Genomic DNA, 15007 nt, shown 5'->3' on the forward strand with positions numbered 1-15007 from the left:
CCTTGGGAAGGCTGCACCCTAGTCTTGTCAGCTCCCTTTCCCTCCTCACCACCTATTCCCTGTCCTGGAAAACGAGCCTAACAGGACAGTCCAAGCTGCTTCAGGTTGCAGGTCTCCATAAACCCAAGTTTCTTTCATGAAAAAAATGGAGGCGCTAAGAGGCCGCCAGGTGTGACAACTCTCAGGTGACTACCCTGAGGCTGGGGCCATGGAAGCAGGTCACAGGAGACGCCACACCAAATAGGCAAGTGCCGTGAGGAGACCAAGCCGAGAGAGGACCGAGACCCTGTGGGGAGGGGCGCCCAGGAGTCGGCTCCTTGCTCTTGCACCTCCATCCCAAGTCCAGCCTCCACCCAGGAGACAGCAGTGCCCCCTGGCACCAGGGAAGCCAGTGAAAGACCACAGCCTCTCGCCCGGCTGAGAGGCAGCCCTTCCTCCCTCTGTACTTCCGTGTTCCTATGCCTACACTCCATTCCGGGGGAGCCCGCAGGCAGTGCTGGGTGGGGTCAGCTCACCTGGGCTCCGAGAGCCCATCGTACGCATCGCTTCCCACCTGTGCGTTCAATGACATCAGAGGGGGTGTCTGCAACCAGCCACCCGGGAGTGTTTGCACCAGGGAAAGTGGCAAATGCCAGACGTCAGACTCCCCCAGCCAGGTCTGACTATTCACCAGCGCCTCTGCCCGCGGAGACCTCAGCAAGGGGCTGCAGGACTGGCCATCAGAGGCAGAGGAGAGAGAGCAAGCGTTTCTGCAGAGGAAGAAAGCTCACCAGGAGAAAGAAGGCCATTCCTACCCTGAGAAGAAAGCCCCCCCCCCCACCTCAACCCCAGGGGGCGGGGGACAGGGGGCAGAGAAAAGAAGTCTTTGCATGTCCAAGGCCTCTCAGCCAGCGGAGATCAACCCAGAGCCCCCGGTCCAAACTGGACTCATCCCGCTGAGCCAAGTGGCCTCCACAAAGCCAAACGACCCGCGATCAACACCTACGCAGAGCTGATGGCGGCCGAGGGGGGGGGGCCTCTTTCAGCCCAGAGGATGGGTGAGTTTGGAATGGGGGTTCCTCTCTGCCCCCCAGCCCACTGCCCTCCTGGGCCCCGGCCCAGACCTCCCACGGACATGGTGTTCCGGCCTCCTGCCCCATGACGGGGCTCCGGCCGCTCAGACAGCAGTGGACAGCATTCCCTACGTGAGCTGGCCCTGCCGGGGGGCAGGTCCAGCGTGAGGTTATGTCCATGAGCTTCCTGGACGAATTCTCGGTGTATTAATTCTCCTCCGTTACGCAGGCAAAAGTAAATAAGCTTTTCTCCGGCAGCCTGGCACACGGGCCTTCCCTATTCAAACACTGCAAGAACTGACAGGTTTGGGAGTGCTGTGCTCCAGGCCCGCTCCCCAGGGGCCCCTGGCCCCCTGCCCACACCGTCCCGCCCACCGAGACAAGGCAGCCGTGCGTGGCAGGCCCAGCGTCCAGCGCCCGAGGCCCAGGCATGGCCCTGGTCCTTGGGTGCGAGCACCAGATCCTGGGCATCCAAGACCACCAGAGAAGGTGCCAGGGGTCTGGTCAAAGCATGAGGATCACACCTGCTCGCTCAGCCCCTCGGTGAGCAAAGCGCTTTGTAAAGGGTGTTTACTGTTGGCTTCCATTTCCAACATGTTTTTTAAAGGTTCAGGAGGAAGAAAAGAAATAAACAGTAACAAAAACAAGAGGAGACAGAGAGGCAACTAACTAACCAAGAACTGCTGGAGAGGACTTTAAAGGAGGAGCTGCACGTGTCTGTAAGTACTTGCTCGGGAATCTTGTCTGGTCCAGCGAAGATCGTCGCTTCCTGGCCGGCACAGAAATCTCGGGAGTCGTTTTTCTTTTTCCCTCTATTTTTTCCCCATTTGCCCATTTCTGATTTGCAAGGGCAAACGCCAAAACCGCTGCAGGGACTGGGAAAATGGGAGGCAAGAGCGAGATGCCGGTCTGCAGCGGCCTAGCTGGGTGCACAGCCCCAGGTGCGGGGCCAGGTGAGCTCCGAGCGGCTGAGGCCACATCGGGAGCAGGAGTCAGAAAGGCCTTCCTCAGCCTCACGCCGGCTCCTGCCTCGGCCTCCCGGACCCCGAGCTGCTTCCTTCTGCAGTTTTTCCCGTGAGTGTCCCTTGCAGCTCGACCAAAGGTGACTGACGGCTCTACCCAATTTCCCAAGACCAACGTCCCTGGCTCTCCCGGTGTGACCTCGGCACTCCCTGAAACGCCCTCTGTCCGCTCCTCGCTGGGGGCTCTTCGTTGACTGTGCACGTAGGCGAGTTTGCAACGTTCTCTCTCAGCTCCCAGCGTACGGCCAACACTCCAGTCTAGTCTTTATTCTAAGACATTCAGGCAACCACGTGGGTGTGCAGGCCTCCCCCACATCTCCCTACAGTCCTTCCTGGAGGGGAGGAAGGGGGTCCCCAGAGCTGACACTGATGTCCACATGGGCCCCCCATTCCCACGCCTACTCCAAGTGCCAGTACACGAAAGGCCCGTGTGACCCCAGGACCAGGACGCTGGGTACAAGCCTGGCTGCTCTCCACGTGGTGCCCCAGACAACCAGCTGAGCCCCATGTAACCTCTCTTGTGCCAAGGGCTGGTGACAGCCATTGTCACAGTATTATCTCCAAATACAAAAATAAAACACACGGGACGACTGCGGATGGGAAAGGGGCCACATACTAAACCTGACACACTCACGGCCCTGCATGGCGGGCCTTGCAGACTCAGAGACGGAAAGTAGCCACACAGGAAGGTCTGAACATACAATTCCCAACTCAAAGCGGGCGTGGCAGGTGGCTGCGTCCCAGGCCTGTAGCTCCCCTGACAAAGGTCGCTCTTTACCTTAGCTGAGCCTGCCTGTCTTTCTGCATCTACGATAACTAACATACCTCGGAAATGTCAGAGTAACCTCCTTTTCCAGACCCCGCGGGGCACACCACCTACCCGACACCACATTGCCATCTTGTCCCCCGATACCGTCTCCACGTGCTGCTGTAAGTGCTAACTACTAACTATCCCGCACCCGCCAATAAAAAGCAGGGTCTCTCCATTTCACTTTTTATCCAGTCCCAGACTGTCCCCAATCTGCTTTCTCCCGGCCCTTTAATGTACCACCAGTGGGCTTCATGTAACCCCTTACACCTCCTCCTTTGACGGCAATGTATAAAAGAAGCTGTAAAGCTGCCATTCTCCGGAGCATTTTCTCACTCCGTTGAGGTTGTGCTTCCCGGCAAATGTGGTCAGTTTTGGCTCCGGTCCACTCCTCTAAGACTTTTTCTTAGGCTGGACGTTCTTTCGTCGACATTACAACGGAAACGAGCACACGAAAATACACTTATCCAAGCACGTTCAAAACCCGAGGGTGACGGTGCAGCCCCTCACTGTACCACTTCATTATTAACAGGTCAGGAGGCAGCAGCAGGCCTGGCAGCTCCCGTAATTTTAGAACGACAGTGACCTAAACGGCATCCTGGGATACCTGCACCCACCCGAACGGGATGGGGAAACACCTGTGACTTCTGCTGGTGCCCAGGTCACCGGGCTGCTGGCCCTGCTGTGGTTCGTGGCCACCTTTGCAACCGAGGAAATGCTCACGTTCAGCGAGAGGAGAGGGACAGTGGCGTAGGGTTCTCTCCCTGTCCAGCTCCCTGTCCCCCTCCCCGATGTCTGTGTGCGGCCCCCTGTTCGGTTCTGCTGCTCAGGAAGGCGCTGCCACCTCCTTCCCGTACCTTCTGCAGCCCCCGGAAGGGATTGCGCGGCCCCTGGGATGGTGCTGCGCTCAGGCCGCTTCCTAACTTGGTGGATGAACAAGAGGAGCCGCTGTGAGCATCCTGGGCGTGGAGAGAGGCTAGCCACAGGCAGGGATAAACCCCTCTCTTTTATTCTTGGGGTGGGGGCTCCCAGAAAAATGCCCTGGGGCTTCATCCTCCTCAGTCCAGCCCGGGAACCACTCATGCCAAGGAGTTCCCTGATGGTGGTTGGGAGGATTCTGGCCCCTCTAACCCCCATCCGTACCCACCCCTCCCAAAAAGATGAGCAGAGGGGGCCAGCCTACCTTCTGGCTCCTCCACGCTGCTGGCTGCAGTGGTGGGTGGCGCCACGGGGATCTCTGCAAGATTCGGGACGGGAGGGAGGGAAAGCGAGGTGAGAAGGTGTTATTTCTGACCTTAGAGAAGGATGAGCACAGCACAGACCCCTCCCAGCCTTCCAGTGTCCCCCTCACCACCACCCCCCCATCACCATCACCCCAGCTCCAGGAAAGGATGGTCAGGGAGGAGGAGGCAGCTGGGGGACGGGGTGCCCAGGCTCCCTGCCTGTTCTCCTGTGGAAGCTGTCCCTCCACCCACAGGGATGTCCACACTCGACACCGAGGAGGGACGGGAGTGAGGAGAAGGGAAGCCGGGCTGCCCTCGCCCTTGAGCCAGGGCCAGGTAGGGATGGGGTGTGTGTGTGTGTGTGTGTGTGTGTGTGTGTGTGTGTGTTTCTGCTGAGCCCTTGAGGTGTCCGACAGGGGCTTCCCCAGGCCCCCTGCTCATCTCCATGTGGCTGACTAGGTCCTGCTCACCTCTGACCTCAACTCACGGGATTGGGGGGGAGGGAAGGTGCTCATGGCAGGGGTGGCACCTAAGGCGGCTGGGAGGTGTCCTACATGTGCAGAAAGGGGTCTGCACCCTGCCCAGGTTCCCATGGGCACATCTCACCAGCTAGGGCATTGTCTCCGTGGGCAGTAGAGACCAACACCACGGAAGGAGAAGGGGCCTGTGGAAGAGTGCGCCTTATTGTGGTCACTCCACTTCTACCTAGGGTGGTGGCCAGTTCCCACCAGTTCCTGCCCCACCCCATGCTCTGCAAAGGGAGGGGTGCAGCTGGTCCCCAGAACGAGCCAGGTACCACCGGTATCACAGCTGAGGCTTCCTCCTTCTAAATGAGGCCAAACCAGGGACCACAGTCCCTGAGGGGCAGGGGCTCCCTGGTGAGTGACCACGTGCACAATGAGTCACAGAGGCCTCTGAGAGCCCTGATGGCTCTGGCTGCCCTCTGACTGTTGGGATAAGACCTCCCTTGGACCCCCAGATCTAGACCAGCTAGGACTGGAGCCGTGTGGAGCTGGGCACCTGGGGACACTCAGGCTGGGGGCAAACCCGAGGGCTATGGCAGGAACACCTTCCGGAAGGAATGGGCAGAGGACCCAGCCGTCAATGTGGAGGCAAATCTTGCACTCGAAGGATTTTATCAGCAGCAACAAGTGCCATCACAGCAGCTTACACCAGGCCCCCCTCGGTCCCTAGGAGCTACCTGGTCCCAGCAGAAACACCCCAGAGCGGGCGTCCGCACGGTCCAGCCCAACCCTGCACGTCCCCAAACGGAGTGGAGGCTGGTGGCCACGGAGCCACACTGGCCTGAGGGCTGGCGCCGGTGTGCAGGGGGCCTGTGGCTCCCCGAGCCGTGACAGCAGTCCTCAGGGCACTGTCGGGTGCCTGCAGTGGGTGCTCTCTGCAGAGCTCGTGGGGACCCGGGGAGGGAGACCAGGTCTTTAGGCTGCTGGTGTGCCAGCTCTCCTGGCATCACCTGCCTCGGGCAGGACGGGGGAAGGTACTGAGCATCAGGAAGCGCGAGCCCCATTTTCCAGGTCCCTGTCTCGGAGTCTGAAACATCTGCTTCATTGCCGGGTCTGCCCTGGGCACTGGGAATGTTGGTTCCCGCCGTCTCTGAGCAACCCGACAGCTCCTGACTCCCTTTAAAAGGGAGACCGTCCCCTGTGTGCATTCCCCAGGTGGCGGCACGGTTTCCGCCCAGCGCTCCCAGTGTCGCTGCTTCCTGGGTGGGTGGAGGGGCTGCTGAACGCTGGGAGACCGGCAGGGAGGCGTGTTGTGGGAACCCTTTCACCTTCCTCTGCCCCGGTGGGCACTGAGCTCAATTTCCTGAGGCTGCGCTTTGGGTCACTGGCTGGCACTGGACCCTGCCACACATCCTGCCTTAGAAGCTGGTTGGCGCCGCCGGAACCAACACCACCCGATGTGTCCTGGAAGGTGAAGGCCACCCCAGCTGGGGCAGGTGAGGCACAGCGGCTAAAGCTCCTGCCTGTGCATGCGTGTGTGTGTGTGTGTGTGCGTGTGCGTGTGTGTGTGCGCGTGTGTGTGTGTGTGCACGCAAGTACGTAGGGTTCTCTGCAAGGCCCATGGGGACCACTTCAAGTCCCCAGGTGCCTTGTGACAGGCCAGAAGGGCCAGTGCCCTCCCAGTGCTACAGGACGCTGACAGGTCGCCAGCCTCTCCCATGGAGGCCTGGGTAGAAACAGTTAGAAAAGACTTCCGGCTCCACAGGTCACAGGTCTACATTGTAGCTGCTCGATTCTGTGGTTACGGTTCAAAAGCCGCCACAGGCGCCTGTGAACAGCGGGCCCGGCTGTGTCCCCATAAAACTTTCCCTGTGGACACTGAACTTTCCTATCATCTGCACACGGGAAGCAGCAGTGTTCCTTTGTTTTTTGTTTCGGTCATTTAAAAAGGGTAAACACACACACACAGAGACACACACACACACACAGACACACACACACACACACCCCTTGCAGCCGCATAAAACCAGGTGGCAGGAACCTCCGGGCAGGTGTGCCAACCCCGCTCCCGAGTAGCAGACTCCACCAGGCCCCGCCCGGCGGGCTGGGCTCGGCTCCTCCCTCTGCCCTCCTTTCTGGGGCAGGCCCGGCCTACACGCCCCAGACCCGGCTTCCGCCAGGGCTCAGCCTCTGCTCACGACACCTGTGCGATGCCACCGGTTGTAAAACATGAAGACTGGCTGAGCCAAGGCCCCCTGCCACCTCGTCACTCCCTCTCCAAGCTCCAGCAACTAAGGGGCCATGGTTGGCCCGATGGGGCCTCCAGCACCCTCAGGGCTGCTCCCATCCTTCATAACGGCCATGGGAGCCTTCCCAGCTTCCCTCAAAAGTCCTGTGGTGTCGGCCAGCAGCAGGGGGTGTGAATTCCCACAGCAGCAATGGCAGCCCAGGTACAGGCCCTCTGGCCGGGAGGGACAAGGTTTGGAGCCGGATGGGGCTCTGGGGTTTGCCAGGTCTGAGGGAGTCACCAGGGAGGTGTGAACTCCGGGCTGCTGCCCCCACCTGCTCTGCCCACCCACCCACTCAGGTCCAAGGTCAAGGTGGCACATGGAAACAGGACCCAGGCGTAGGAGTGGGCTCGCTTCCCCGACTCATTCTTGGTCAGGACAGACAGCCCCAGACAGGCCGGCTCTGCTGTGCTCCAGCAAGCACCCCGCGGGTCCCACCCAGGCAGAGATCGCACCTATGAGCTACACTCCCTGGGTGGCGGGACCCGCCTCCGGAAAGGACCCCCCACCCGCACCCAAGCCGGAGCCCCAGGAGCAGGCGCCCGCGTACTTATGCAGGGGGCGATGGGCGAGCGGCTCTGCTGGTAGCCTTTGGCGCAGCGGTTGCAGGTGATGCCGGTCACGCCGTCCTTGCAGGGACACTGGCCGGTGGTTTGGTTGCAGGTTTTGCCAGCAGCGCCCACGGGGTGGCAATCGCAGGCTGTGGAGGACACACAACAGGAGGGTCAGAGGGCGGGCAGGGGCCCCCCCGCCGTGCACACCCTCCCCCGGGGGCCCTCCCCAGGGAAGAGCAGGAAGGCGGGGAGTGGGCCCAGCCAAGCCCACACGTTCCGGAAGCTCTGAACACTGGCCACCTGCCTACCTGGAAAAGGGAGTGAAGATTAGGATACACGGACTCGAAAGGATGCTCTGGCAGCAGGAAAGCGAGGGTGAGGGCCCTTCCAAAGGCCCGAGAGGAAGGCACACAGTCAAGCATGTTTCCAGGAATGCAAATCTGACCACGGCGGAGGAGTCAGACCTGGGAGCCGCCCCTTCTCCCGATGGGTTTGTGCATTCTCATTCCTCCACCCGCCAGCACCTGGCCCCCACATTCCCCTGCTGACCCTCTGGGCGAGAGGGACAGGGTTTGGAGCCTGATGGGGGAGTCAGCAGGAGGTGCGGCCTGCAGGCTGCTGCCCCCACCTGCTCTGCTCACCCGCCCTGATTTGCAGCCGGGCTGGGGCTCAGGCTTCTGGACCCCAAAGCCCATAAACCACAGCAGTGGGAAGAGGCACAGTGATTGTTTAATAAACGTGCAAAGACTGGGAGGTGCGGGAACCGTCCCCCAAGGGCCTCACAGAGGGAATGGCCAGGCAGGGCAGTGACATGAGGCCCCGGTTCTCAGGCCACTGGCAGCACACGAAGAGCTCGCCCAGGCCCATGCTCCCAGTGCCCATCCTGTCACAGTGTGTCCGGGCGCCCACTCCTGTGCGCTAAGGACCCTATTCCAGCGATGCAGTGGCCGGGCAACATTGGGGGGACCTCCCACTGCTGGGGACTGTCTGTATCTCCCCAAAGTCTTATGTTCAAGCCCTAAACCCCAAATACAATGGTATGGGGAGGTGGGGCCCCTGGGAGGTAATTCGGGTTAGATGAGGTCATGAGGGTGGGACCCGCCTGCTGGGATTAGCGCCTTTAACGGGAGGAGAGAGAGGTCTCCGCAAGCACAGAGCAAGGAGGCAGCCCCCGCAAACCAGGAAGTGGCCCTCCCCAGACACGACTCTGCGGCACCTGATCCTGACTTGTCAGCCTCCGGACGGTGCGAAATACATAGCTGTTGTCTAAGTCGATGGTGCTTTGTTACAGCAGCCAGAGCTGACCGAGACACTGACACCTGATGCCAGGGCAAGAACGGCTGCACCAACAGGCAGGACCTGAGTCCCCGTGTCCTGCCCCCGAGTCCAGGCGGCAGCCCCGAGTGCGAGTGGGAAGGGAAGACTGGACGAAGGAGAAGTGGTCTGCCTCTCCCACCACCACCCCCCCACCCCCGCTCCTTCCCCCTCCTCTCCCTCTCCCCCTCCCCCTCCCCCAAGGGCAGTGGGGGAGGGTCTTCAGGGAGGCATCCCGCAGCCATTTCAACTGGTGCTGCAGCTGCTCTGTGCTTCTGCTCCAAACGGGAAAAGGTATCCAAGAAAATGAGTGGGAGCAGAGCTCCTCAAGGAGCTAACTTGGGGTTCTCCAGCCGGCTCTGCTCACGGGGAGGCAGAGCCTGCGGACGAAGACCGGCCTCTCCCCGCAGCCCTGGGCCAGGGGGACGGGGGATCCGCAGGAGGAAGGAAGCAGGAGGAGAGCAGGACGGAGAGGAAGGTGAGATGTTTGCTGAAGTTGTGTCTGGACATGTGTGGCTTCCCGAAACTCGTGGGGGAGTGGGCTCCTGGTTGTGGGTGCCCCTGGCAGGTGAGAGGCGGGGGACACAGGCCCGGGACAGAGGCCCTGGGTGCCACGCAGGCGGCTGGTGGGCTGAGGGGTCTCTCAGTGCTGGCCCCACAGAGGAAGGCGACTGCTCCAGTCCTGCCTCGTTAACAGCAGTAAACCCGTCTGCTAGAAGCCTGTCTTCTCAAACCTACCCTGAATTCAAGTTCATGCCTCACTGTTTTTTTCTTTCCTTCTTGTTTTTGTTTTGTTTTTATTCAGTAAGAACAGACTGCATGCGCCTCGGTGCAAGGTGCGGATGACGCCAGGAGGGGCGGATGGAGAATACGCCGACCTTTCCCTTGGCCTCCACGTCCCGTGATGGGAAGGGCGCTCACGTGTGGGCAGCGTGCCTCAGCTGCCACGTGAAAGCAGAGGCCACAGCACAGGACGCTGCTGTCCCGAGCTCCCGACACCGCACCAGTCAGATGGGGACCGAGGCTCCCGCGGGCTGACGCCCTGGCCTGCACGCACAGCTGGCTGGCGAGGCCGAGACGCACGCCAGGACGCCTCCTCTCCTCTCCGTGTGACAGAGCATCGCTGCCCGCAATGGACTTCAGGACCCTTGGACTGGGCTGACAGAGGTCACCAAAGGCTGCTCAGGGACTGAAGGGTCCGAGCTAAGTCCCCCGCGGGCACCAGCACCAGTCCAGGGGTCTCTACCGAGAGGGGAGCTGGCCCAGAGCAGAAGTCGGGGAGCAGTGGGAGGACAGTGTCCCTCCCCGCGGCCCCCACAGCTGTGACCTCTCAGCTGCGCCAGCTGAGGGCCGGTGGAGCCGAGGCCGCCCTCTGTGCTGCTGGGGCTGCTGTCTGCTGGGTGGAGTGGCCACTTCCCAAGGACCATCCTTTGATTAAAGGAGCGGGTGCGTCATCTCAGCTTCCAAACCTTTCTCCGGAGATCTGCAGACTGACCAGCGGGCCCCACAGCCTGGTCTAGCAGGAGCAGCGCTCACTGTGCTTCCGTGTTCCAGGAGGAGGCGCCATCAGGGTCCCACAGAGTGGGGGGCGGGGTGCTCGGCAGGCCAGCCTGGTCACCCCCAGGCCAGTGGGACATCAGGAGGAGGGGAACGCCTCCCATGTGGCGCCTGTGAACACCTTACGGATCCACCTTCTCATACAGCCGTCAGCTCTGGCCCTCACACCTGCCTGCGACATTGGCACAACCACCCGGAGGAGGAGACTGCGGTCAGGCAGCGAAGACTGCAGCGGAGGGAGGAGCCGTGGGGAGGACTGGTCTCCGAGGGCATTACTGAGGCCCTCCCCTCTCTGGAGGCCCCCTCTTCTCACTCTGCAAGGAGAAATCCATGCTCACACCAGCTGGAACCAAGGCTAGATGGGTTTGGTTAGGCGTGGTCAAATACAATCCCGACAGACAGGCTGGCATCGCATTCGAAGTAAGGACTTTTCCCAAAACCCTGTTTAGGAGGAAAAGTCTGAATGATCCCTCTGTGCAGACGGGCGTGGGAGGACTGACGGATGACAGCACCTGCAGAGGGTTCTGCCACAGCCTGGGAGGAGGGAGGGAGCAAGCAGTGTCAGAGGAAGGGGGTGAGCCACCGCAGGGTACCAGGAGGCCCGGGCCCCGACCCTCAGGGAGAGACACACGCAGACAGAGGAACACCCGTGAGCGCGCAGGGCACTGGCGCGGTGGGCGGGGCAGGTGGAGCTGGACAGAACGTGGGGCTCAGGTGAGTGGAGGCTTCTTGGCAGGGGGCCGGGCGAGGGGCGAGGAGAGCCTCCCTGAGGCTGAGAACTGGGTCTGGCTCAGAACGTCCTCCGCCAGGGGAAGCCCATTGGTGACTCCGTTTCCCTGGAAGTCAGCGCTTCCTCCAGCAGAGGCCAACCCCTCCCACGCAGGTCACCGCGTTTGCCGGAGCGGGCAGCACCTGGCCATGGGCAACAGCCTACCCCAGGCTTCTCCCACCCAGAGGATGTGAGGCAGGTGGGAGCTCGGGGCGCTGAGGGGGCGGCGGGAGGGCCTCCAGGTGCGCAGCAGAAGCCCGCTGTCTCCGCGCTCGGCCGCCGGACAGGGCCAGGGGCTCAGGGCACACAGGCGGTTTCAGACGGGCATCAGGAGACCCAGGCCTGGGCCTGTCCTGCAGTAATTCTGTGTGACCCTGGGCTAGTGCCTGGCTTGCTCTGGACCCGGTGGCTCACCTGTAAGGATAGAGGTCTACACTCCCACTAGAGCAGCGGTTCTCAACCTGTGGGTCGCGACCCCTTTGGGGGTCGAACGACCCTTTCACAGGGGTCGCCTAAGACCATTGGAAAATGTTTTTGTGATTAATCACTATGCTTTCATTATGTTCAATTTGTAACAATGAAAATACATCCTGCAGATCAGATATTTACATGACGATTCATAACAGTAGCAAAATTACAGTTATGAATTAGCAACGAAAATAATGTTATGGTTGGGGGTCCCCACAACATGAGGAACTGTATGAAAGGGTCGTGGCATTAGGAAGGTTGAGAACCACTGCACTAGAGTCACTTCCAACTTAACAGCCTGGGGCTTGGTGTCTGCCCCGGACCACCCCCACCGCTGCAGGCATGGCAGTGTCCCCACCGAGGGTCCAGGCAATTGCTCACTCATACTGCCGGGCACATCACGCCTTCCGTCCACACCCCCCGGTCGCCCTGCCTGACACCCCTGTCGACCCAGTAGTGCCAGGATGTCTTCGCTGAGGCTCGGTTTCTCTGTCAGTGAAGAGCAGCCCAGCAGGGTTCCCAGAGGCAGACGGTCCTGACCCCAGGCTGCTGGCCTCCGGCAGCTCCTTTCCCTGTTTCCTCCGGTGCCTGTCCAGGCTCCCTGAGGGCCCACAGCCTCCGTCAGGGGGAGGTGCACGCCCGTGGCTGCCCCCCTAGGCTGCCCCCTCTCACTGTGGCTCACCCTGTGGCCTTTGGGAGCCCATCCTGGGCGCCTATAGGGGGGTCTGGCTGCTTTTCCTGAGGACCTGGCTCTAAGGGCCTTTGGGTTCAAGCAGGGCCTTCAAATGGCAGTGATCTCAGGACGTAGGAGAGGGGAGTGGCCCGGACTCCTGGAGAGCTCCAGGCAGGAGGGTGGGAGAGGGAACGACCACAGCCCACAGCATCGATCCTCACTTCAGACGTCACCAATGGCTGCACTCAGGCAGAGCAGCTCCCCCGACCTACACTCTCTGTAATTCCTCCCTGTAACTCACTGATGTATAATACTCTTATGCTCTTTCTTCTTTCTTGTCAACCCCCCCTTAGAGAGCAAGCAGGTGCTCCATCAATACTAGTGGAATCAGAGAACAAACTTGGGCAAACTTGCCACCCTCTTCCTGGGGAAAGGCTATTTGATTTGCCCTGTGAGTCTGCAGGAAAGAAGGCGGGCGAGCAGGGAAGACCACCCTCGGACCCAGCCTGAGTCCAGAGCACCCCCTGCTCCTGCGTTCTCCCCGCTAATGAGGGAGCCAGGAGCACTTCAGTCCACAGATCGTCCACAAACCATCTCCCCATCCGTGTCCACCTCCTTGCGGCTATGCTTTTCTTCCTCCCAGCAGTTGCTAACGAGGCACAAAAGAATAAATGTTTCAAGTTGGGCGACCTCTCCTCTCCCCTGCCACTCGCGGATCAAGGTGCAGACAGCAGGAAGTGGAAGGGGAGGGCCGCCCCCTAATCCCGAACTGGGTTATTTGACCCTCCCGGTCTAGTTAACTATAGTCTCCTGCACCTGATTTACAGCTGAGGGAAGGGCTCGCTCCTGCAGATGGCTCCCCACGGGGCGGGGGTGGGAGTCTGCACGCACAGGCTCAGGGCAGGCGGGCAGGGGCGGGATCTCTCTGGGCGGCACTTTCACAGCCGCGTTTATACACACGGCCTGTCCCCACCTCTCCGCTCAGGGCCTCCGGGAGCAGCTGCCGGACACTCATCTCTGCGATTTGACTTGTTTGTCATTTTTGCTCCCCAAGTGTGTAAATCCTTTATCCAGAGTGTGCAACAGCCGTCGGACAAACCCCCGGGGCCTTGCCCAGTGCTGTGGGAATCTGCCACACTGGGGCTGAGCCCTCCAAGTGAGAGGCACCCCCGCTCACCGAAAGAACTAAGGCCGCAGAAGAGCCGAGGGAACCTGTGTGCCCGGCTTGTCCTACTTTCCTCTAATTGTACAAATGACCCCACCAGCTAACAGGTGTGGGGTGATGCACGTGCCTGGAACCTCCTCTGTGTCATTTCATTTAACCCTGGGAGGGAGGAGAAACTATTGTTAACCCCATTTTCAGATGAGAAAACTGAGGCACCGAAGAGTACATACGTTGCCCAGGGATGGAACTTGAGCCCTGGTCTCAATAACTCGGTGCTTTGAAAAGCTACCCACCCCAAGGCTGTTGGCTAGAGCTCCCCTGCTGCTCTCCTGGTGGCAAAAGCTATGTCCCAGGTGAAATGCCCTCCATCAACAGAGGAGCTCGAGGCCAGGGCACTGGGATGACAGCAGCCTTCAGAGGCAGGGCACTGGCGCCCAGCAAGGTGAAGAAAATGGCCAAGGATGCCCAGGGCATGGATGAAACCAAGGGCTGGGCCTGAAGATCCCGTTTTAGCATGGGGCGCTGTGTGGGCCGGGCACTGTGTGGGCCGGGCGCTGTGTGGGCCGGGCGCTGTGTGGGCCGGGCGCTGTGTGGGCCGGGCGCTGTGTGGGCCGGGCGCTGTGTGGGCCGGGCGCTGTGTGGGCCGGGCGCTGTGTGGGCCGGGCGCTGTGTGGGCCGGGTGCTGTGTGGGCCCGGGCACAAGAGCGGGGACTCTTCATCTGTAAAGACCTTGGGAGCCAACCACCTCTGCCCGGTGTCCGCCAGCTTCCCATGTTCCCAGCTCACAATTCACTGAGGCAGGACCAGGCCCTGCGCACCAGGGACGGATAAAATGCTTATTTAAAAAGAGCACGTGGAGTGTGGAATGTCGACGTTGGACGGGGCTCGGAGACCGTAAATCTGAATGTGACTCAGAGAGGAGAGACCGAGGTCTAGGGAGGTCACATGACTTCCCCCAGGCTTTAAACCTAGAGCCAAATCTGGAGATCGAGATTTCCAACCCTTCCTACCCCCTAGGGACCAGCAGGCCCAGAGGCCACAGCTGGTGTTGAGCATGGAGCTTCCCTGGGATTTTCTCTTCTTCTCACTTCCGCTCTCCCCAGGGGCACTGGCCTTCATCGCACCCTAACACAGTCCACTCCTTGGCTGTGGCCTCTGCCCTCTGAGCTGGGAGCTGCTCCAGCCACTGAGTACCTCCCTGCCTAAGGTGACCACCCTTTCCCTGCACCCCTAAAGTGATGACAGGAAATGGAAACGTGGCCAGGGACCCACAGAGTGCAGGGGCACTCCTGATGCTTTCAGGCTTTTGTGGGGTGCATGACCCCTGCCTTACAGTCAGGTAGGGGTGGGGCCCCAGGTTCCTAGCTCTGCTTTGACTGTGATCAAGTCCAGACATACAGACGGGTGCACACACCCGATCCCATGCTCTCACTGGACACTAGAACTTCGGCTGCCTAGCTAAGCTCTCAGCCTCACCTGGCAAGATTTAAATTAAAAAATTTTAAATACACACCCCCTCCACCCAGTTTTCATCAAGAGAGGCATAAAGAAAAAGACATTTAAATTCATTGATAATAAGCCTCTCCCCTCAAAAGAATAAACCTGGGCCTTTCTCAACCCAAGAGCGCTCACTGTCCTCCTTCTTACTCT

The 15007-nt window shown here is 60.4% G+C and overlaps 1 protein-coding gene across 3 annotated transcripts in view; it reads right to left on the reverse strand.

The window, feature by feature from the left end:
• NTN1 (netrin 1) overlaps positions 1–15007 on the reverse strand; it is a 193604-nt gene that overhangs the window by 40990 nt on the left and 137607 nt on the right. For all 3 annotated transcript variants that reach the window (XM_059668642.1, XM_059668640.1, XM_059668641.1), the window contains exons 4-5: positions 7408–7557; positions 4066–4119 (exon numbers count right to left, since the gene is read on the reverse strand). In XM_059668642.1, coding sequence (XP_059524625.1) covers positions 4066–4119; positions 7408–7557 — 204 coding nt within the window. The remainder of the gene's footprint in view (positions 1–4065; positions 4120–7407; positions 7558–15007) is intronic.

This window comes from Myotis daubentonii, chromosome 16 (genome assembly GCF_963259705.1).
Source record: "Myotis daubentonii chromosome 16, mMyoDau2.1, whole genome shotgun sequence".
In the NCBI taxonomy this organism is placed as follows: domain Eukaryota; kingdom Metazoa; phylum Chordata; class Mammalia; order Chiroptera; family Vespertilionidae; genus Myotis; species Myotis daubentonii.